The sequence below is a fragment of the Bicyclus anynana genome, chromosome 5 (assembly GCF_947172395.1).
Source record: "Bicyclus anynana chromosome 5, ilBicAnyn1.1, whole genome shotgun sequence".
NCBI classification, from domain to species: Eukaryota; Metazoa; Arthropoda; class Insecta; order Lepidoptera; family Nymphalidae; genus Bicyclus; species Bicyclus anynana.
The window spans coordinates 596618-621646 of record NC_069087.1 but is presented as its reverse complement, the minus strand read 5'-3'; the positions used below and the strand labels follow the sequence as shown (position 1 = coordinate 621646).

The window sequence follows — 25029 nt, the reverse complement described above, 5'->3', positions numbered from 1 at the left end:
CTTAGCGCCATCATGTGAGCAGATAGAGAACTACACCAATTATAATATATACCCATAAGTATAAAATGAGCGTCGAATTACGTATACATATAAACCTATATCCATAGAGACATAAACATAATGTTTACCTACTAGTATTAACTGTTCTTTAATTCTATTATTTTTTTAGGAATTCGGATACAAATAATAAAAACACAAATGGGATACATATAATTATTTATTGTTTCTTCTTTTGTGAACATAAACAACTCCGTCTCTTTGAATAGAGTCATCTTCGTCAAAACCTCTAGTGGTACCCCTTAACAATGTATTTGTTGACTTACACCAATTAAATGTAAAAAATCTGCACGAAAAAATAAAAAAGAACTAAATCTCAAGACAAGACATATGTAACAGAGTTCTCGGAATCCAAAGTAAAGCACAGGTCAAAACAATTTATAACAGTCACCAAAATCCATAAAAAAAGCCAGGTCGTTCGGGAAAGATCAACGCAAAAAAACACCATGAAGAAAGCAGAAGAAATAAAACCGTTTCGTCCATGCCATGGGAACTTAGAAGAACGTGAAATCTTTATGAAGCAGCGCCATCTACATTCTAGATTTAAGATTCCAGGATAGTAAATTCAATTACTTATGGTGTGTATGTATTATAATGTTTTTAGAGATTTAAACCGTGTAAGTATGGAAAAAAAAAAACAAAAATAAAGAATAATTAATCCTTTTAATTTTGACGCGCAATAGGAAGAATGTGTTTGTATTTCTAAAGCAAAGGGATTATTACAGATAGACAGTAACCGTACATTAATTTCAACGATGTTCCATATAGTCATTTGGCCTAGTGGTGTATAACAAAGGTACGATCTAATAATCCTGAGTTCGAGCCCGGACAATGGAAAACTTTTTGTTTTTTTATTTTGTTTTTCTCAATTGGTTTCTTCAACTATTACAAAATAAAAATTTCACATTTACAAAAAATATGCATTATTATTTTTATAACATAATGGATACTATACTAAAAATACCGTAGCTAGTCACTAGATGGCGCTATCACAAGCGTTCCGAAAAAAGTTAGAGTAGCCTATCTATTTCCAATAATACATTGTAATCTTTGGTTTCGTCTACAAAATTATACAAAATGTCACAAGCCGCACAAGGTTATAATTTTTTTTTTAATACCTGGCTTAAGATTACCTCAGAATCCTGCTGGTCAAAGTGCCTTAAAGCGCCATCTATTGAGCAAATAGGGAATTAAGGAGGCATATGCAATTTGTACTGAGGTCGTAATATACAGACTGATTACACCCTGTCTGACACGCACTTGGTTGGCCAGTTTTTTTAAATATCTTTTAAATTTACAAAGCAAAAAAAAGAATGGAACGCAGAGCCATGAAAAAATTAGTGACGGTTTGACTTTGACGCAAGGAACATGTTTTTGACGTTTCTACTTTCTGTGTCTGTGGAGTGCGAGTGGCGCACCGCGCAATTATTTTGTGATTTTGTGGTTTGTGGAAATAATTCTGTAATCGGAGGGAATTGTTTTTATTGTGTTATTACTATTGTATCGAGTGTTTTTCTTATTGAAACAAAGTATATGATATAAAATGGCTCTGTATTGTGCAAGTAAGTAATTACTGTACTATTTTACCAAAGATACCTTGGAATTATGTTAGGACATTTGGCGTCAGAAACCGGTCGAAAGTTTTTGAGTTTTTGATTTTATTTAGAGCTCATAATACAGTTCTAAATGTTTAAACTCGATTAAAAAGTTAATTGATAGAGATTGTAGCGTTAAGTATGATCTTTTTTAGATATCATATAAAGTATTTGTAGCCTAACCTAAATTTTCTGTTTGCAGTATCTAACGAGGTGCCAGAAGTCCCCGTAGTCTCCCCCTATTCGGGGGCTGTGTTTGAGAGGCGCATCATCGAAAAGTACATTATAGAAAATGGTGTTGACCCTATTAGTGGAAAAGAGTTGAGAATTGAAGATCTTATTGAAATAAAGAGTGAGTAATACTTATCAAAAGAATTAATTATTTAATGATAATAAGAAACACGAGAATATTACATAAGTGCTAGGTCTGTCATGTGTATTTTTACTTGTTTTAATAATTTTAATTGACTTATCCTTTTCTATTGTACTATACGTTATACATTTTAAAAGTAAAAATAAAATTGAAAACAGGGACCACTCTAAGATTTTCTGTATTGCTAGAATCACAAGTAAAACATGGTAATTTCTTGTTGTGTCCAGCCCCAGCAATAGTGAAGCCCAAACCCCCCAGCGCCACGTCCATCCCAGCCACACTCAAGAGCATGCAGGACGAGTGGGACGCACTCATGCTGCACACATTCACACAGAGGCAGCAGTTGCAGACGGCTCGGCAGGTAACTGCTACTCCAACTAATGTGAACTGTTTGTTATTTTAGTAAAAAGATTTTACTAAATTAATATAATAATTATTTTTTATTTAATTAATATAATATTAACATTTCACCTTTTAAGGAGGAAATAGACAGGTCACTAGAGGCCTACAAACAGAGGCTTGAGCGCCATAAAAACAACCTGGCTGTCAAATTGTTAGACGTCAGGGACTGCAAAATCCGCCTGAAACGAACACAACTGGCCAACATAGTATAGTAGCATATACTCATGCCTAGAGGGACGCTACATCAGTGGATGTGCAGAGCCTGAAATGACATACTAAATAGTCATTTGATCGGATTATGGTCCAGAGACTGATCTCCGATAGACCAAGAAACAAGAGAAAAAAAAAAATTAATATAATTAAGGCAATGTTGACCCTTCGGCTTATTAAGGAGGCCTTGCCCAACACCAGTTATATATAATTTACCAAGTTTATTAATTCTTTTATCTGATATTTCCACAAGATCCTGACAATAATGACACAAGTTAAATTCAGGATTTTCTGGGAGTATTTATTTCTGTTTAGTAACCACACATTGAACTCATGGAATCCTAAGAAAATGCCCTAACTGAAGGGTTGTGTGTTCAGGAGCTGAGCCACGCGCTGTACCAGCACGACGCCGCGTGCCGCGTCATCGCGCGCCTCACCAAGGAGGTGACGGCGGCGCGCGAGGCGCTCGCCACGCTCAAGCCGCAGGCGGGCATCGTGGCGCCGCAGCCCGCACACGCGGTAAATACTGCCATTCTTTATCTTTTCCAAGGTTGTATAAAACAAGTAGAACAGGGGTTTTGTGTTGCTTATTCTAATTGGGTTACTTGGGTTGGCTTAAATGGTCTTCAAACTATTTAAAGGTTTCAGATGGTTTAATGGCTTTCTTATGATCCCTTATTATAATATGAAGTATTTTACATAATGGTGTTACCAGGTGGAGAGTGCCGCGGGCGCGGGTGGCGCCGTGCCGGTGGGCATGTCATCGGAAGTGGTGTCGCGGCTGCAGGAGCGCGCGACGGCGCTCACGCAGGAGCGCAAGCGGCGCGGCCGCACCGTGCCCGAGGGGCTCGTGGCGCCCGACCTGATCCGCTCCTTCCTCACGCTCGCCTCGCATCCCGTACGTATCACACACTGCACTACACTATACACTGCGGCTGCAGGAGTATGCACGCGTGTATAATGCTTGTGTCGTTCACCAGGGGCTGCACTCGGCCAGCGTGCCGGGCATCCTGGCGCTGGACATCAACCCGTCGGACCACAGCCGCCTGCTGACGGGCGGCAACGACCGCAACGCCACGGTGTTCAACAAGGACACGGAGCAGGTGGTGGCCATCCTCAAGGGGCACAGCAAGAAGGTGACGCGCGTCATCTACCACCCGGACGAGGACACCGTCATCACCGCCTCGCCCGACCACACCATCCGCGTGTGGAACGTGCCCACGTAAGTGTCCGCATTGCTGCCACCCCTACTAGTGTAGACACAAACTTCGCTTCACTTCGTGCAGTTTGCCTCGTACAATGTTGGTGTATAAATTGTCTTGCTGAATTACTTGTAAACAAATGATTTACTAGCAATTATATAGCGTAAATTTTGCACAGGTCACAGACTACAGTACTGCTGCGGTCGCACGACGGGCCGGTGACGGGGCTGTCGCTGCACCCCACGGGCGACTACGTGCTGTCCACGTCCACGGACCAGCACTGGGCCTTCTCCGACATCCGCACCGGCGCGCTGCTCACCAAGGTGACTTGCACAGGTCACAGACTACAGTACTGCTGCGGTCGCACGACGGGCCGGTGACGGGGCTGTCGCTGCACCCCACGGGCGACTACGTGCTGTCCACGTCCACGGACCAGCACTGGGCCTTCTCCGACATCCGCACCGGCGCGCTGCTCACCAAGGTGACTTGCACAGGTCACAGACTACAGTACTGCTGCGGTCGCACGACGGGCCGGTGACGGTGACGCAAAGTCAAAGATTATTGTGCTCTCTGAGGCTGAAAGGTTGTACGTGTACGGACCATTTTAACTGAAAAATTCCAAGAAGAATGAAAATCAGTATCTCATGTAGCCCACTAGTGAATTTTCAATATGTTGATTATTTATTAGTTTAAATTTCTTCTTCTTTACCAGGTTAGCGACGCGTCAGGAGTGAGCCTCACCACTGCGCAGTTCCACCCCGACGGGCTCATCTTCGGCACCGGCACTGAGAACTCGCAGGTCAAGATCTGGGACCTGAAGGAGCAGAGCAACGTGGCCAACTTCCCCGGCCACCTCGGCCCGGTCACCTCCATATCCTTCTCCGAGAACGGTTACTATCTGGCCACGGCTGCGGAGGACGCCTGCGTAAAACTGTGGGATCTGCGGAAGCTGAAGAACTTTAAGACTATCCAGTTGGAGGAGGGGTACGCTATCAAGGAGCTGTGCTTTGACCAGAGTGGTACGTACCTGGCAATAGCCGGGACGGATGTCAGGGTGTATTTGTGCAGGCAGTGGCAGGAGCTGAAGGTCTTCAACGAGCACACGGCGTCCGCCACCGGGGTCCGGTTCGGGAAGAACGCGCAGTACCTGGCGTCCACCAGTATGGACCGAACGCTGAAGCTGTACGGCATCGGGTTAGAATAACACTTGACTGGATAGATATAAGTGAAACAATGGAATGTTGCGAGTGAGATGGTATTACTGTCACACGCCACATCAAGTGATAATGAGATGTTATATGTAATACTAGCGGACGCCCGCGACTTTGTCTGCGTGAAATCGATGTAAAATTTCAACCCCATAAACCCTTCTATTTGTATTTTCGCATGTGTTATGTAATAGTCCACTAATTATTTTGCAAAACTACAACTCAACCTCTTTGTAACAATTTAGGTGTAGAAATTTGAAAAATCTTGAATAACAGATTTTTACTATATTTTTGGTAGTACACATACCAATTTTTATGATTGTAACTTGAAAATTTAAGGACTTTTCATACACACTGTCAACCCCTGTTACATCCCCTTCTGATTTAATTTTCGCGTCTAAAAGTATCCTTTATCCTCCTATGTATTATGGTCTCCAATCGTGCCAAGTTTCATTTAAATTCATTCAGTAGTTTTAATGTGATACCCGGTCAACAAATTAAAGTTAAATACGGACAGGCAGACAAAAAATAAAAAATACATATTTTTGGCTTCAGTATCGATTATATAATGCGCTCCAACTGAAATTTTCAAAATTACTTCAATGTATAGAAATTTGATGTGTTACAGTTTTATTATAAGTAAGTATAGATTATGTAAACGTTAAGGTAGCATTGTATTGGTAAGTAACTTGACATTGTACATTCTAACCAAAAATATGAATAAACCGAGGGGGTGCCACATTCACTTTCTGAAGTACTTCTTTACGCACGCTTGTATTGGAGCGCGTGGCGTGGTGAATGCGTTACGACAAGTGTAATCGAGCGAGGCGAAAGCATGTTCAGAGCGAGAGCTAAAGAAGTTTTACTTCAGTCGTGTGGTCTAAAACACATTCGTTTTTTTCATTGCAATCTTTACTTTCTAAAAGAAAATAAATGTATTTACAAAAAACGATATTTTTTTTTTTATTGACCAAACAACATATCTCGTGTAGTGAAATGAACAAATGACAAGCTATAACAGGAAATATCACTGTCTGTTTCATTGCATTGCGAAAGAGATAGCACTGGGCCTACTCTGTCGTCATTGATCGAAATTTTGTCTATTTCTGTTCACGAGATTTCTCTTTTGTCTATGTATTTCGCAACTAGGCGTACATACCTTAAGATCGACCTTATTTATATTTTGTACCGTATCTTTATACATTTTTATAATTTGAAAGATCGATTTGGTAATACCATCTCGTAGAAAGTGTGGTTCTGTTTACTGTTATTAGATTTTATTTTTTGTGTTCCGATGCAGAACACAGACTGCAGTTTATGCAGATCTATTTTTTAGTTAAGTGCCCAGTTACTGAGACTACCTAACTAAAAATTAGGTACAAATGACATGCTTTCATTGTTTGGTAAATATTTTTAACATTAAATTACTTTTAAAAAAATCTTTATTTTATCTTGTACGTAACTGTATGCCATACTCGTTGTATCATGTATGTAAAAAAGCATGCAGTCGACTGTGAGCTCACTTTAAATGTGTTTGAAAAAAAATTACGTTTATTGTTCACATGCACTAGTGTGAGAAACATTCGGCTGATTAAAAGTCGTGACTGTGTTCGTACGCAGCGTATTGTACTCGTATGTGCGTTTAGTTTAGTTTATTGAACTATGACTCTGATAGGACTTTATTATCCTCTATACAACGATATTTTATGCTAGAGATATGGCACTAGTCGTTACACGTCAAAACTAAGGCGGACAAATAATTTCATTTAATCGCATTGTAACAACGAAATTTATATAAACAAATAATACCTAAATATTGTCTACAATGTCAAGTTGTGTGTTTAGGAATTGTAAAAACTATAAATATATAATGCAAGTAAACACGAAATTGAGCATTTGTGCGCGAATGGAGTCGCTTAATTCGGATCACTTTTTGCGGTGATTTAGTAGGCATGTAACAATACATGTCTATAGTAGAAAATCTTTGCCTATAAACGAGTTCAAAATTCACTTCCACTTCGAAATCCGCTGAGCAATTGTGGATTTTATGTAGGTATCTAATAATAAGACTTTCTTCTTCAGTCCTTCGTAACAATATGAACAGTAAACCAGTAGAATGCGTTTCAGTAGCTAGAATATGGAAAATATTCCCTTTATAGTAGGTACCTACTTTTAGTTTTATAATCATAGTTTATTGAACCATATTCATCGGACAAGATTTTTCCTAAATAGATTATTATAAGTTCTACTTATTACTTAAGATACAAAGTGACGAAAATTAGGTACATTGACTTGTATGTGTGAAAGTTCAATTATTTTGTTTTGTTACTTAAGCAAAGAAATTATTTTTTTAATATGTGGTTTTGTTTTACCATGTTAAATAAAGTGATTGACGTACCTACACATCGTTTTAATTTCAATGAATTCCCGAACTATAGCTTGGCAAATTCGTTCGTAACATTCCCGGTGGTCCGCGGGTGTCGGGAGGGGTAGCGATGCCCCGCGCGCACGACTTCATACCCCCGCAGTCCTTACACGTCGTTATCCCCCGTCCCCCCCATATCATGGGAGTGTCATCAACGAAATTGCCAAACTATAATCGATACCTAGAGTTGTGCTTAGTTTGTCGTATACTTATTTAAGTTTGTTAGTAATCCCTTGCAGATGAAATTTCCTTATTATCTACAGGTCTAAAAAAAGTCGGCGATGGAATATATTTAACTTTTAAGAATAAGACATAGAATCTCTCGATGTAGCGGGTTAAAACATTCATACTTTCACAATTATAACAAACTAGCTGACGCCGCGCGGTTTCACTCGCGTGGTTCCTATTCCCGTAGGAATATGGGGGAATATATAGTCTATGGCTTTCGTCGATAAATGGGCTATTTAACACTGAAATAATTTTTAAAATCAGACCAGTAGTTCTTGAGATTAGCGCGTTCAATCAAACAAACATACTCTTCAGCTTTATAATATTAGTATAGATGTGAAAATAGTTGTCGATGGATCACAGAGCCTCAATAGCTCAACAGTAAAAGCGGTTTGAGTCATAACCGAGGGGGTGGTTCGATCCCTGCTCCGTTGGTCTATTGTCGTACCCACTCCCAATACAGTCTTTCCCGATTAGTTGGAGGGAATATTGATCATATTTAAAAAAATCCTAAGAATTTCATTTTATTTGTATTATCACCAGCGGATGACCGCGACTTAGCGTGAAATAAAAATTCGGTTCAGTTTTTACGACGTGAAAGAGTAATGTTATGTGATCCATACAAACTTTCACATTTACCTATGACAACTCATGTTTAGCTCACTGCTGAGCACGAGTCTCCTCTCAGAATTAGAGGTGTTAGGCCAATAGTCCACCACGCTGGCCAAATGCAGATTGGCAAACTTCACACACGTAGGGAATTAAGAAAATTCTTATGTAAGCAGGTTTCCTCACGATGTTTTTCCTTCACTGTTAAGTTAGCCACTCACCATCCAATAAGCCCTCATGCCTGCAGTGATAACGGCTTGACGTTCGATAACTGATACGTGATATTTTAAAATGCACATAACTGAGAAGTAGGAGGTGCATGCCTCGGACCGGATTCGAACCTACGCCCTCCGAATCGAAGGCAGAGGTCATATCTAATGGGCTACACGTCACATTATTTATAACTATAATAATAGTGAGATTTAAATGATTGAGAATAAAAAGCTATTATTGATAGCACGTTAATTTTTATTTAAATAATTTACATTAAACATTTGGAAATCAATTATATATACACTTATATTACAGGGATATTCAAAATAAAACGATCTACCGAATTTAAAACATTATAACGTTGTCTCTTCACATTTGTATCACAAGAGCCAATGCACAAAACAGTTCATTATCATACAGTATTTTTCATACAATCACCAGCAAGAGTTTAAAAGGTCAAAATTATTTTTTAATTTCACCTGTAAAGCCTGTAGTTTGCCCTGAAATGTATATGGCTCGCTATTCTAGATATTAATGTGATGCTTTCAAAATGACTTAAAGCACCTTAATCTAAAAACAGGCATTATTAATTTTATGGTGTAATATAGGTACTTAACATTTAAGAAACATTCGCATGCGTTGCCAAAAAAAATATAATGATAGCATAGCAATTATAATTATCAGTCATGAAAAGCAATCAGCGTGCTTGTTGCATTTCTAGACTGTAACCAATCCAATCCGTCAGTTGGTATGTCAATTTCTAATGTTCTCTGTCAATTTGTCAGTGTGTGATCTAGATGGATATTGAAAATCTTATGATGGTTTTTTATTCGCGTCCTTACACATTTCATCTTGAAATACTTAGTTGGGTATACCTATACATAAATTTAAAACACATAGTTAGTGTGTAGTCGCAGGATTCGTAAGCAGTTTTGTGTGCCCTAAATGAGAGCCCTTCATGCATAAATACACTTGTGTGCGTGTCAGTGAGGGTAATTAGCTTAGCTCTTACGCGCACGTGGCCACAAAACTGGCTTAAGTTTGGAGTGAAAAATTAGTGTTGCGTAATAAAAAATAATGATTGCAGATTGTTTTATTTCTCCACTGATTGTGCATTAGCTGTCACTGTACAGACGGACACAGAGCCACTATTCATTTACACATCACCCACACCATGTAACCAAATACGATTGTATAATAAGGCATATTTATTGCTCTTTGACACCGCCACCATAACGACACGAGGCGATACATTTAACTTCATACATACACCATTAGCAGATAAACATTTACATTGGTTTAAATTTTACGCTTACTAAAACTTAGCGCCATTATATTATACGTCAAAGTCACGCCAATGAATTACAGTAAATCTAGTAGCCAGTAGCCACTGCTGCACATGAGGCCGAGTCAAGACTTGTGAAACGTGACGCTCGTACTGTGTCAAATATGTGTTAAAAAATGTTTGTGTTCGCGCGAAAAATCTAAAGCTGACAGAAAATAGCAAACGGGTTAATCGTAACATTATACCTAAATGCTTATAGTACCGTCTACACAAAAAACTGATTACACATTACACAAGTCTGATGGACGCGGTAAAAAACCTTTTTCGCCACTCAAAATGTTATTTTGTACCTATATAAAGGGTTGCTGTTAGAACCTTCTCTAAAAAATAAATAAAAAACGATTCAAAATGCTGTAAATTAAGGAGGCACTACTGTAGCATGATTAAATCATATCTCAGTTCTACTCTCCAAAATTATGACATTCAGTAGGCCTAAGACGTGTAGAGAATAGAGATATCTCGTGATGACAGTGGAAATTTGTCGACCTGTCTCTAATATGTGAAAAATGACGAGAAATATAGACAAAAATTCATCCAATGGCGTCGAATCCGAATCTATTTATCTTACACCGCCATTGGTTGAATTTTGTCTATATCTCTTCACAAGATTATCTGGTTGGTCGCTTGTTAGTGACACTGTAGCTGCGAAATCTAAAATATCACTCTCAATCACATCCTGGGCGTACTGGTACAAACTTTGAACTATAACTTTCTTATATATAAATGCATGAGATGGGTCTTCTTATCACAACCCTCTGTACCTGTTACCACGATTTGACATGGTCTAAAGTGACAAATCTCATGTCAAAATGTGTAAACAATGATCACTTGTGGAGTCTACACGCTAAAATGATAGACGGTTACGGCCGGCGAGGGACGACAGAGTCAAGACAGAGCTATTATTTGGCTGGAATAATTATTTCCATTTATATCTTGACAACAAACTGGTTGGAAGTACATGTATGCTGGTACGGTGGTAAATATCAGTATATTGTAATTGCTCAATGTTGTAGGATTGTTTCTAGTTGCTGATTCGTTCGGTTTAGTGTGTAGATTCCATTATTACAGGTCAGTAATCACGATCAAGATGACAAACTCCGAATCGATGTTATTACTGTCTTATAGTAGCTTAACGTCAAAAATAGACTTTTAAATAGAGTTTAGGCCATTTATTATTGCTTAAAGATATGGATTACGTTGCTTTTGTACTAGGGATCTCAACTAGTATGGGCTAGTAGATTACATTGATGTCATTATGGAGTCATTATCGAATTTACACCGTCGGTGTAAAATGAACGTAATTCACTTGTTTTAAAGCTGAACTTCCAGTATTTTCTACAAATTATGGTGCTGGTGGATATTTTTAAAGCAAATATCAGTAGAACAGAATAAATGACTACTGACTGATACTATGAACTTCAGTTCATTTTACACTGATGTACTGTAGAAGTGTAAAGATACTCGATGTCTATACTATAACACAGTCATATCTCATACTTTATTCAATAACTTCATACGCACACATACAATTTTGATTTAAAAGTTTAAGCCTAATCCATTGACGAGAAGGCCACATAATCTAAAAATACTTTGTCCGATTAAAAATTGCCAGTGTACTTTATCTTCTTCTGATACTTATCAGAAGGCCATTGATGTTTTAAAGCAATTCAAGTTTCACACTTCTGAGAAGTAGCTATCAACTAGAACAAAACAAGGAAAGCAAATAAAATATGCATTTTTATAAGTAATTATTTTAGAAAAGTTGACAATTTATAACTTATCAGCTAGGTTATTCGCTAAATCGGTGTTCTTCGAAAGCTTTATTGGGTGATAAAATAATTTAGCTGAAGACAAAGAAGTAAATAGACAGAAAAAATTGCTGCCAACGCATTCCTTTAAAAAAGAGAACTTATGTATGGACTCTCTAAAGAAATGAGACAAGATAATTCAATATTTAGTACTTATTTACAAAATATAAAATAAACATATTGTAAGCAAGAAACTACAGCCTACGGGAGGACAAAATCTATTGCTTTACCATATCTGTCTACATTTATTTTAATATCTATAAACGACAGAGTTAACGAATAGCCCAGCGTGTGTACCTATTTAACATTTTTATTTTTTTTTGGTGAACGCTAAACGTTCTAGTATTTTTCATTCACAATGTTCCATAATACTAAAAAAAAAAAATTAATAAGTCAAATATATTCTTACATATCCAGAATTAAGGATAAAATAATAATTATTACCTCGTAACTTTTAAAAGCAAACTATCCATTCGAATCATAAAATCCAATTTAGGAAGTAAAATATTTCTACATTCATTTGTATTGACGCAAGGGGTTATTGCGTAACGCATGAAGGTCAGCGCTCACTATACCGCGACGTCACGAATTAAATCACATAAAAAAGGAAAACATCGTATAATCACTTGCCAATTTACTATCGGATGAAGACTTTGAACGACCTTTTTGCTGATAGCCATGTTTCTCTGTTAAACTTCATCTAGATTTGAATGAAAGTCACGTTAAATCTAAACTATACTAAGAGGGAGTGAAAACTGAATGTGTACACTTTGAATTGAATACCAAAATTGAATTGAGTTCGTAAAGGAAAGCAAAACATAAGAGAACAAACTTTTCAAAGCTTGCTTTTCAACTCAATGGATTTTCATACATAAGTATATACTCTCTTACTTTTGAAGTTTTTATTTACAATGATTTTCGATGTTTGCCTTTATTCAGTGCATTAAACGATAACATACTTAGATATTCACATATTATACTTTTACGTAAGCTAGTGCGGTCCAGCGCACGAGTTCATCCAATACAAATGCAGATAAAAATATAATATTTGTTTCATTTTCCAAACCAAGCAAAATAAAAAAATAAATTTTTACTTAAATTAAACAAATGCACAATGCCAGCAAAGAAGATATTTAAAAGGGTTAAAAACATTGAAGTATTAGCCGGACCCACGTTTGTGTTACTCGCCGGATGTGTAGCGCTATTCTGTATGTTTTTATTATAACTCGATACAGTGAGTTTCGAATTCGTCTTTATCTGTCTCTCTCTATAGTATCGTGTTAGACAGAGAGAGCTTTAGACGCCCTTCGCACTATGAACAAAGTCTACTTCAGGCGCCGAAAAAAATATAAGCAGAGTATAAATATATAGCTTGGCAAGTTCGTTGATGACACTCCCATGATATGCGGGCGACGGGGAGGGAAGGACTGCGCGTAGGCTGGAAGTGGGGTGCATCAGTTGTGGGCTTATCTGTCATCGCTACCCGCATCCCGGCCCCCGCGGAGTGTTACGAATGAATTTGCCAAGCTATATAGCTCCCTTGCACTTATGAGTCTTACGGCAATGTAGTGTGTGTGTGTGTGTGTGTGTGTGTGTGTGTGTGTGTGTGTGTGTGTGTGTGTGTGTGTGTGTGTGTGTGTGTGTAATGTCACTCGTGTCGATAATGTTATGGACAACACACAAAATTAATAGAAATACCGTTGTCAAACATATGAATAAGTTAAGCCGGATTTATATTTGTCTGACGTTTCGTGTCGTCACACATCAGAACAGAATCGGTATCTTTTTGTATGATAACGTTTACACTTATGTTGTGACATGTCGTGATGGCTTCTGATGCGTCGCATACAAAATGTATGAAACTGATTCTGTTATGATGCGTCACAACAAGACACGTCAGACATATACATCCGGCTTTAACAGTAACAAGTGACGGAGCTGCGCGTGAATAAAACAAACATACAGATTTGATGTCGGTGAGTGCAGAGTGAGAACGCCAGAGCAAAATCGAGAATAAACACAATTTATTACAAAACAAAATACACAGTAACGTGACGTCGACCTGCATACCAAGTCAAATGTAGAGAAGACAAGTTGCCCCAACGAGCAACAATTAAGCCGACACTAACACTTTGATCCGATTATTTTGTTTTAAATGAAAAAATCCGCTAAAACACGAAAGCGTATTTATCGATTTGAATATATATTTCTTTAATCTTTATTTACACTAGCGGTTAGAGGTATTCCAAAAAAAGAAATATACACCAGCAGTTAGTGGTAGGTATTTCAAAAAAAAGAAACATACTAGTAGAGTAGCCACCAATCATTTCTATTAAAACGGGAATTCTAGCGTAATTACTATTTCTGATTATTATTACTATTAGCTACACTTCATCAAATCGCGTTTTTACATTAACTCGTGCCGTTAGATTTGCTTGTAATAAAAAAGTCCCTGAAATCAATGACTAAATAGCCAATAAATGCAATTTAATCCGATTATGGCAAAGTCAATGGAAATGAGGACCGTTAGATATTACAATTTATAATAATTTGTATTGTTAGCTTTAGTACTGCGCCGTGGCTAAGAGCGCTGTATGCGAGCGAGGGCGACTGTGATCGTTTACTTTGTCTGTGTACATGGTCCGGTGCGTGAGGGGCGCCGGCGGAGGTCACGCGAACACCAGCCACAGCACGAACAAGATGGCCACCCACAGGAATATCTTCGACAGGAACTGCTCCTCCTCGAACTGCGCGGTGCCGCGCGGCGCTGCCAACGACAATATGCATTCCAACTCATTAACAATCAAAAAAAAAAATCAAAAATCATTTATTTCAAGTAGGCTCAGTTTACAAGCACTTTTGACACGTCAGTTGACTATTTGTAAAGATTCTACCACCGGTTCGGAAGGAAGGTTCTGCTGAGAAGATACCGGCAAGAAACTCAACAGTTGCTCTTTTGAAATAGTCATACAGTATTATAATTTACAATTGATAACAATTACAATTTCTTATAGTTTTATTTCCTGTGTGAAGGTGGAAGCTGATCCAATGGCCTCCAAGCGCTTTTATCTTTAAGGAACTCATCAATGTTGTAGTAACCTCGACTAAGTAAATGTTTTTTACACATTGCTTAAAGCTATGCATTGGCAGGTCCATCACAGTTTTGGGGATCTTATTATAGAATCATCATAGAGGAATTATACTTCAGCCCTACGCTATGTATGTATACTGTTTACCAACAAACAAATTAAAAATGAGGATATAAATCGCTAGTCATATAAAACCAAATAATAATTAATAATTTAAATGTTATTAAATGAATGAAAATAAATTCGATTAATAAACTAGTTAATATATTTCGAATAACATATTATAAGCAAACAATACATAATTTAAAATAAATAAGTTATGAAACGACATGCGTTCTCTACCTTCATATCTAATTTGTTTGTTGGTAAACAGTACACATCGAGTATGGCTTCAGTATAGTTAGTTATGGAGATGTATCGCATCCAAATTCTGCAAAATGATTGTCTGACGTTTATTTGAGGGGGAACGAAGTAAACTCACAAATCGAAAATAATTTAACAACAATATATATATTGTGTTCTTTTATTAAACCTAAAAGGGTAACAATTCCGTCATACATGATTTTTAGTAAAAATACCAAAACCGGTTCAGTAGTTCCCTCTACAACGTCACAAAATATTTTAAAACATTTAATTTTGAAAACTCGATAATGCAGTTTAAGAACCTTTCGCACGCGACTTCAGCGCATGCAGATAAAACATAAAAAAATAAATCCAGTTTTTAGCTTACAAACATAACAAATTACACAAATGAAAAAAAAATCTTTTTTGAACTAAGTATGCCTATACTTTTACCAATGATTTATTTTGCCGACCAACAGAAGGCATCATAATTATATACAAGCTTAGTATACGCGGCGGGTGTATCTTAGCGCGATATGAACATAGACTCCGCTCTACGAAAGAAGTCCGCGGCTAAAACCTGAACTAAAATTTACAGCGCCCATATGACCGCCATCACCAGCATATTAATGACAATGAGCACCAGTAAGGGCGCCCGCACACGGGCCACCGGCCACAACCACAAAACGCCGCTACCGACATATTTCCTGTAGTTTTCATACATTTTATATGGACTACGCTCGCTTCTTATGGCACCATCGCACCGGCCACTAAACGCCGCACTCGCGCAATTATGAAACTGCATGTATGGGTTAAAAAAGTAGCAGCCACCGACCACAAGTGTCGACCACCGGCCACAATTGGCTGTCGCGCGCTTTAGATACTTTAGTGAGCCTTGAGTAAGGCCCTTCTTGCTTTTTGTAGCGGCGTTTGTGGCTGTCGCGTGTGGCACTAAGACATTAGCGCCGCGTCTGCGGGACTTGTTTCGTGGCGCGGAGCATATATGCGTAATTACCCGAGTGCTGCATTTTAAACCGGCCTCGGCATAGGCGCTCGCATACATTTGTGTATTTTATGTGCTTGTCGAGGAGTATACCTACTTAATCTGCAAGTGATTTTAAATAAACAGATAATACACGTCATTATCAATCCAAAAAACTTCCAATGAATATTGTATCTATGTATAATCTTATATCTGTGATAGACATCGATTGCAATAAATGCACTCAGGTATTGTTTATATTACATAAACAATAAGTTGTTTTCATGAGTAAACAGTAAATTATTTTTTATTGTACAGGTGTCTCTGAAAGAACGCAATTTTACATAAAAAAGAAACATTTTTTAAAACATCATTATCATCATTTCATGTGGTCGTTAAATAGCGTGGTGGTTCTAAGCTCCGTATCTCATATAGCCCTAGCCCAGTAGTAGGTCGCATAAAGAGAAAAAGGTTGTCAATGATGAATCATCATTAGCAACCCATTTTCGGCTCACTGATGAGCACATGAGCATGAGCACCCTCCTTGAATGGGGGAGGGGTTAGGATTGGCGGCGGCGAAACCGCTTGGCGGTACGTCCTTGTCGGTAGGGTGGTAACTAGCCACGGCTGCCTACCACCACCCAGACCTGAGCCAATTTAGAAATTATAAAATCCCGTGCTGGGAAAAGTACCCAGGACTTCTCAGCCATAGGCGTATATAGCGGTGGGGCCGGGTGGGCTTTAGAATGTACCTGTGCCGACCCTAGGATTTTGGGCTACCAATATGGAATTCTATTATTATACTAATATGACTTGATGGTGGGGGCCCGGCCCACCCTAGGAAATAATCCTAGATACGCCAATGCTCTCAGCTTTGAACCAAAGCACTACCGATTACGTCAGAGGTCGTAAAAATTAGCTAGCTAGCTTAACTATGTTACCGTACCGGCGCTGGGGCGCGGGTCGCCGAAGTTGAAGGTGGAGGTGAACACGCCGAAGGGGAAGGCGCCGATGCCGAACGACATGTGGAAGCCCTCGCCGAAGCCGAAGCCCGGGAAGCCCCCGGCGCTCTCGGGCTCCGTGCGCTGCCCGGCCGGCCGCGGCGGCACCTGCGCGTCATCAACGTTGTAGACAGTCAGACAGACAGTGGGGTGCAAAAGCAATTGCTTAAATAACTAATACAGAGTTTAGCAATTGCTTTTGTACCCCGTCTATGGGGGCACCAGAGGCAACCGAACAAAACGAGCACACGAAAATTAAAGCAATTCCAAAATCCGCGCATTTTAAATTAACGTTGACGTTCGGGTCGCTCAGGATGGAGGCACACAGGCAGATATCATAGGACGTCAAGTTATCTTAATCCGGCAATGGTTGTAGAACCACCTTCAAACTGATCAGTAGATAGCTCCACAGTTTTTCTATATTTCTAACGTGTAAGACAAGCAGTTTGACAGGCGCGTTGATTTGTTAAGTTGAATAACATCAGAAATGCAAAATCATAATTATTACTCATATTAGGTAGTATAATATTAAGTATATCTATCAAATGAAAAAAATACTGATTTAATAAATCGATAAGTGACAAACATTAAAGAGAATCTTTTTATATGTCGGATATAAATTATTTAATTGGCATAAAGAGGGCCAGATCTTGTAGCAATTCGGAACGTATAGTTTCGGGGTAATAAGGTTTATTACCTTATGTTAAATAAAGCAACTGAATAAATGACACTTCCTCATAACTCCGCTCTCCGAGATCAATGACATCTACCTATACATTCGGACGTTTCGCGCAATAATCACATACTTATACCTACGTCACGCCTACGTTACACACACTTATCTATACTGATATTATACCTATAGTCGAAATAACTTGAATTTACTTAAATAACAGCAACCATCTGAATCTAAACCAGTTTGGGCACGTGTAGAGAAGATGATCCAAAGTGGTAAACTAAAGGGTTTTATTAACTATTTATAAGGCGAGGGTGACTATTGAAGTGTAAGGCCAAGGCTAAAGGCCTGGTCAAGAATCTACTTCTTACTAAAGGCCAGGTTAAGAGAGCCCTAAACCGACGAACTTGTACGAAAGGAGAATGAAAGAAACAAGGGAGTTAAGCAAGCATCGCAACAATGTGATCTATACCTCTACAGGAACAAAAACTCCCCCCTTGGTGGACCGATGACCGAGCTTATGTTGCATACTGGCAGTTCGAATATGCATTCTTACAATAGCAGCAGTATCCAGCAGTAGACAGACAATCGGCTAACAATGATAGTGATGATGCAAGCCAGACCCAAATTAGTAAGTCTCAATTCCTTAATATATTTAAACTAGGAATAAAATTAACGACCTTCCAACAAATAACTGCTAAAGAGAAGTCACAAACCAAAGGAATTCCATCAAGTAGTTACTACCGCGTATGACATCCACGTCCTATCTTTATTATTTAAATGCGCACGATAAGGTTAGTGGCATACGTAGCGCGGCGTCTAAATATAACTGTACAATACAATGTAGCCGTATTACCCGGCGCATGTCGATTGTGATATGCACGACCATGACCACGACGTGGTATACAGTAAGTTTATAATAAATTAATCTCTCATGTGGCTGCGGACACGACACACGAGGTACCTAGAAATCAGTGCAAATTCTCAACCCTGAGGTGCAAAAACTGAACGTCGTGCAAATTCTCAACCCTCAGGTGCAAAAACTCAAAGTCGGCACCGACGTTATCACAAACCAGGGGATCGTTAAATAGTCAAACAATCAACCTGCCGACCCGTATTGGAGCATCATACGAATAGTGGGCCTTCATAATCCCCTCTTCCTCTTCTATCTCATCCCCTCTTCTATAAGGAGGGAGGCCTGGGCCTGGTCCTGAAGTGGCTTTTTAAATAGGTTGATAATTATGATGATGTGCTTTAAAACCGTCAGTCAATACACAAACATATAAATACGTATTATTATACATATATCGAGCTTGCATTAATTTAGTTAATTCCGTAATTTTAAATGCCAGCTGAAGCCACATTTAAAGAAGTAGAACTGGTTGACGCTCGCTGAGTTAAAATAGATTATTAAAAAAGAAAAAGAAAGAAATGACCCTGTGAAGTAAATATCATCTGCGTGTACACCAGAACGCCAATGACGCGAGACTAAATAATAATAATACCTATTAATATTAATAATACCTAAGATTTAATCGTTATACAATACCAGCGCAAAGGAATTGTTGGAGACTTTATTGTATTGACTGATACAATAAACCGATAATATTTACTGCTTTAGCCATGTTACAAATTGATTCCCTTTCAATCGCTTTGTAAACTATCAAAATGTATGAAAATGACATTCGTTATCGACAAGTCGTGATTAGCCTATTAAGCATATATTTTATTGGCTACATTTCTATTGACTTTTTTCGGACATTTTTTTTTTGTTCTATTGTAAAGATCTCGCCTACCTAAGTAATTAGTAATTTAACTTTAACTTATTATTATATATTATTGTTATATTAAGATAATGTCCAATAACTTAATCTTGGTCTTTCATGTAGCACTTAACACTATACTATCATTAGTCACTAAACACTAACTCATGGTTTGGTCCGTTTGTCTTCTCACTGTATTCGTTACTTTGAGTAGCTGGAAAACTATGTAGAGTTGTGAGTTATAGTTACTGGAGTTGTGGTATCTACTAAACCGATTTGTCGTTTGTTGATTAAATCCTACGAGTATGTTATCCCTGATGAACATAGGCTATATTTTATCCTCATATTCCCAAGGGAACGGGAACTACGTGGGTGAAAGTGCGTAGCGTCTGCTAATTTCTAATATTAGTACATCAGGCAAACTTTGGCCGTAAGTTATGAAAATATTACTTGATTTTTTTGCGAAAAATGAGGAATTTGCACTGCAACCTACATTATGTGACTAAGAATTTTTACCTTAATTGTTTTTTATTTGATTGGAATTCAATCTAATTTTTTAATGAATTACCAAACCGGAAAACGTTTTGAATAACATCTACATAACAATCGCCGCATATACTTAGCTATGCTAATGACATACTATATTATCACTGAAATTGAGTTCACGGCAAAGTGGTGCATAGATCAAGATCAAAAACTTAAGGATAACAGTAAATATGTATGATGTATGTACAACTAATTAAAACAGTTACTGATTTACATTTTTTATAATTACTTAGTAGTATCTCTCATTTGTTTTCTGAGTATTTTTAATTAAAATTGAAAAGTATTTATCTATAATCTAATGAGGATTTGTAAAGACAATGTTAAAGCACATAATTCTGTCTGTTTGTCTGTTATCTTTTCTAAAATACTTGAATTATAGAATGAATTTAGGTAGACAAACAGATGAGAGTTTGAAGAAGGATGTTGACTATTTTAGTATGTAAAAATAAATAGAAATAATAGAAATAAGCCTATATATGCTTTATAGAAACAAACAAAAAACATATTTGCTCAAAAAATTTAAAGGGTCAATAACTTTTGTTGCTTATCTTTTAATAACCAAACTACTATAAATATATACTTCATACATATTTCAAAGTGAATATGCTTATGCTAAACTTAAGTCAGTTATTCATAATCATAATACAATATATACCTTCAACAAACCAATACCAATTTTAATATTAAACTGACAGTAATAAATGTAAACACAGAGTGTGATTAGTACTACATGATGGGTTTTCAAAAGAGTTTTATAAAAGATACTGTATATCTTTTGTTGACTAAAAACTGTTTTGATTATAATCTCTTCAATTATTGTAAAATGATTTTTTTGTAATCTGTTGTTTTTCTTACTATATTTGAAGATTTTCCTTATTATGGTATAGGTTTAAAATGTTACCTTGTTTCTTGGGTCCTCTTGCTTGGTGTTGCCTCTGCCGTACAGGGGGATGACCTTCTCCCGGCTGATAGCAGCTTTGCACACCGGACACACCTGCCGGCTGGGCCGAGTCTCCAGCCACTGGTGTAGACATGGCCAACTGGAACAAACATTGGATCACATAACTTTTTCTATTTGTATTTCTGAGAGACAAAAATATCTTAGCATTTCATGGATTTACAGAGAGTGTGACGGGTCTATTGTGTGGCAGAGCACAAAAATCTGGGCAGAAGGTGGGATTTTTGATGAGGGTATGGGGTAAAGAATTCCTTCATAATATGTTAACATGTTTTGATGGCCTCCGTGGTGCAGTGGTATGTTTGTTGGATTTACAAGATGGAGGTCCTGGGCTGGTTGACCCCCAGTTGGGCCGATTGAGGTTTCCTCAATTGTTTCAGGTCTAGCTGGTGGAACGCTTCAGTTGCGGCTAGTTACCACTCTACTGGCAAAGATGTACCACCAAGTTATTTATTCTGGTATGATGTATTGTGTAAACCAAAAGGGGTTTTGATTTTCATTCTAGTCCTAACTAGTTAGCCCTCTTCTACCTTTTGATTGTATCATCACTTACCGTCAGGTGGGTTTGTAGTTAAGGGCTAAATAATAAAGAAAAATTAAATTTAATAAACCCTCCCCTTCCTTCACTGTTCATATCACTTTCCATGCCCAGTCATATTTGGTAAAATCCTACAAAAGCAACTTTGGTTACCCATATTTTAATAGATATTTATAGTCATGCTTCATTTAGACTGGCACTGACACTATGGACATTCTTATTTTAGCAAAAAAAAGCTTTTCCAAACCCTCTTGTTTCCTACCAACTATAATTTGAACATGTTGAAAAGTTGAGTGAATGCTTCACTTTCAATTAGACATCATTGTTCATTTCAAGGCAGGTTTGTAGTCAATTGAAAGCCTATCGAAAACAATAAAGAGAGGATAATAGATATTCTGAGGACTAACTTCTGTGCCTCAGCTTAACTGTTGCAGGACTTGGTTAAATATGTTCCTAGCTTTGGTAATGTTTTGTTTTCCACATAAAATCAGATTCACGGTCAGAAGATTTTATACTTGGGATCTGTGACTAGTCATTAGATTATAAACAGCTGTGGTGTGACACTTTACGTTTTTGATTGGATCATCATACCTCAGCCATCAAGGTCAGAAGATTGTTTATACATTTGTAGTTCCTAAGTTTAGCAATTGGTAATCTAGTGGATATACCCAGTGTTAATTCATAAGACTTTCACTTAATATCCAATACATAATATTCCCAAGTGAGACTCAGGACCACTTGTTATAAAGTAAACAATTTTGTTAGTAAAATCTTGTTGTGACAGAGCTAGGCTAGGGAAGAACTATCACCATACTTATTTCTGCAATTGCACTGCGGTGTTATGGTTTGAAGCAGCAATGACAAGATACATAGGCAGAGAATAGTCCCTGTATCAATGAAGTAGAGAGTACAAGTATATTAATTAGTTTCAGTAGTCTCTGTTTTAGTAATCTACTAATTTCATCACAGGAAGTACCAACTACTGTGCATAATCAGAGGAGATGCCCTTAGAGTCATTCTCCTCATCTACTCTGATTCTGCGTTTGGACCACATCAGGCAATGCTTCTGTGCTCACCCTAACCCCCTGACCTAACCTGCTGAGGTCCCATTTAGGATCTATGGCACTTACACAATCAGAAATAAAAAAAAAATAACCAAGCCATCAATAAAGTTGTTATGCTTAGGTTTGAGTTGTAGGTACCTGCAATTACATTACATGTAATGAAAAATGTGTTATAGGAAGTGCCAATAGCCTGCCCTTGAGCTTTGAAGTTTTATGCATTGACACTAACTTTTGACAACAATCTCACCTGATGTAAAGTGATGATTCAATCCAAGATGGAAGAGAGCTTACTCAGAAGAGTTACCAGTTTATTCTACTCATACTTCTGACAGTTGTTTTTAGTAGTTGCTGGTAAGTTTGTAACTAGCCACGGGCGATGCCTAGCGCTAGACCACACCTGAATTAATTTAGAACATATAGTCCTAAACTGATCCGCACCAGTAATTGAACCAAGGACCTCTTTGCTGAGAACCACTCCACAGCACTAGCAACTGCACCAGAGAGGCCGTCACTGTTGCTCTGCTGTTGTTTCTGAGGCGAGCCATCAGGTTGTTGTTCAGCCAGTAATCTGAAGAGTCTCACCAGAAGAGGTGGCCGCACATGCTGACGACGGCGTCGCGCGCCGTGTCGAGGCAGATGTTGCACTCCAGCATGCGCTCGTCGCGTTTGTCGTCCTCGCCCGCGTCCCCGCCGGGCGGCGGAGCGCTGGGTTTCGCCTCGCTCGTCTCCGCCATCACCAACAAACTCTATTCGATATTACGTCACTCGCAAATTGTTTTCCACAACAGACGACGACACAAAACACTGATAATTTTAAAATCCAATTAGTTTATGCAATTGATTTAGAACAATACTAACTTTATCTATATATTGTTTAGTTACTCCATCAATTTATTGTACAGTGTGCACCAATGTAACAATACTATGTTAAATTGCAAAAAGCAAAAACAATAGGTTGAGGTTCCCAATCCCAATCCTTCATCAAATTACAACTCCGATCCGAAACCGAAAGACATTATTACCAGCGTTGCCAACACTTATTTTTCTAATTCCCAAAATTTCGAATCGAATTTATCTCAATTCCCTTGGGAAGGGATAACTTCTTCCCGACAAAAAATAAAGGTATAATTATAAATTTTATCAGCAATATGTTTATCTCTCGTAACGAAATATCTTGTTAACGCCATATAACAATAGGATATTATGTATTGAGCAATACTGTTTTGCTATTAAGCGTCTGCACCAAATAATATATTATTAATTTATTACTCTCAACGTGGTCTGGACGTACGCGTGATGCGAAACTGTTTTTTTTCTTACGTTACGATATCTGTTTTTTTAAGACATTAATAACACATGTCTCAAACATTGAAGGAAAAAATAGTGAGGAAACTTGCCTAAATGAGAATTTTTTTAACAATTCTCTGCGTATGTGAAGTGTATGTGATTTAGCGTTCCGGTACGATGCCGTGTAGAAACCAAAAGGGGTATGGATTTTCATCCTCCTCCTAACAAGTAAGCCCGCTTCCATCTTAGACTGCATCATCACTTACCATCAGGTGAGATTGTAGTCAAGGGCTAACTGTAAAGAATAAATAAGAAAAAATCTTAATTCTCTGCGTGTGTGAATTCTGCCAATCCGCTTTGGGCCATTGTGGTGGACTATTGGCCTAACCCCTCTCATTCTGAGAGGAGACTCGAGCTCAGCAGCCGAATATGGGTTGACAATGATGATTATCAAATGTGAAGTCTGCCAATCCACATTGGGCCAGCGTGGTATACTATTAATCTAACAGCACCTCTTACTCTGAGAGGAGACTCGTGCACAACATTGATGCAAACACGGGTTATAATGAATGAATGGTGACGATTTCTGTGTTGATCATTCTACTGTAGGCCGCAGTAAAATTAATTTGTACTAAAAATCAGTTACATGCATGATAATTTAAATGAAATTTATACATATAAGTGTAGATGCAGATCGTGAAACGTGGAGATTTAAAAATCTCCACGTTTTTCCACGCAAACTGCAAACCAACTCCGCCCCCGCCTCCCCCCCCCACACTATTCCCAAAATTTAGTTGGAATTCCCCGTAATTTAGGGAATTCTCTACAAATTAGAAACATTGCTATTGAGCATAGACTAAAATTTAAGATGACATTGACATTATGGCATACATTAAATGTCATTCTGCATCAAACACGAATCAAACACGAAAAAAAAGAAAGAAATTCTGCACGCTGCAAATGACGGTAGACTTGATAATATATTTCCGAGTTGGTACAAGTACTTATAATTCTATGGACTTGATCAAGGAACATATGGACTTGATCATGTGTGGCCTTCTTACACCATTTAAATAACAGGACCTGCCTCGCTAACCGTTACCCCTCT

The 25029-nt window shown here is 38.1% G+C and overlaps 2 protein-coding genes across 2 annotated transcripts; one reads left to right on the top strand and one right to left on the bottom strand.

The window, feature by feature from the left end:
- The first annotated feature begins 1456 nt into the window (after positions 1-1456).
- Positions 1457-7448, top strand: LOC112052726 (pre-mRNA-processing factor 19). Its single transcript, XM_024091907.2, has 8 exons — positions 1457-1619; positions 1855-2004; positions 2253-2386; positions 3016-3156; positions 3353-3535; positions 3618-3859; positions 4018-4162; positions 4552-7448. The coding sequence occupies exons 1-8, from the start codon at positions 1601-1603 to the stop codon at positions 5041-5043; spliced, it is 1506 nt and encodes a 501-aa protein (XP_023947675.1). The 5' UTR covers positions 1457-1600; the 3' UTR covers positions 5044-7448.
- Positions 7449-8756: 1308 nt separating this feature from the next.
- Positions 8757-23813, bottom strand: LOC112052727 (E3 ubiquitin-protein ligase RNF185). The gene is made up of 4 exons (XM_024091909.2): positions 23217-23813; positions 20976-21114; positions 17035-17197; positions 8757-14442 (listed from the first exon to the last, which is right to left on the bottom strand). The coding sequence occupies exons 1-4, from the start codon at positions 23366-23368 to the stop codon at positions 14345-14347; spliced, it is 552 nt and encodes a 183-aa protein (XP_023947677.1). The 5' UTR covers positions 23369-23813; the 3' UTR covers positions 8757-14344.
- Positions 23814-25029: the final 1216 nt, after the last annotated feature.

Bases quoted from the DNA above. Each gene is read 5' to 3' on its own strand.
- LOC112052726 (XM_024091907.2), top strand. The intron at 2,005-2,252 runs GTGAGTAATACT...TGTTGTGTCCAG, and splicing joins AGATCTTATTGAAATAAAGA to CCCCAGCAATAGTGAAGCCC. The intron at 4,163-4,551 runs GTGACTTGCACA...CTTCTTTACCAG, and splicing joins CCGGCGCGCTGCTCACCAAG to GTTAGCGACGCGTCAGGAGT.
- LOC112052727 (XM_024091909.2), bottom strand. From the start codon at position 23,368: ATGGCGGAGACGAGCGAGGCGAAACCCAGCGCTCCGCCGCCCGGCGGG. The intron at 21,115-23,216 runs GTGAGACTCTTC...TGTTTGTTCCAG, and splicing joins ATGTGCGGCCACCTCTTCTG to TTGGCCATGTCTACACCAGT. The intron at 17,198-20,975 runs GTAACATTTTAA...GATGACGCGCAG, and splicing joins AAGAGGACCCAAGAAACAAG to GTGCCGCCGCGGCCGGCCGG.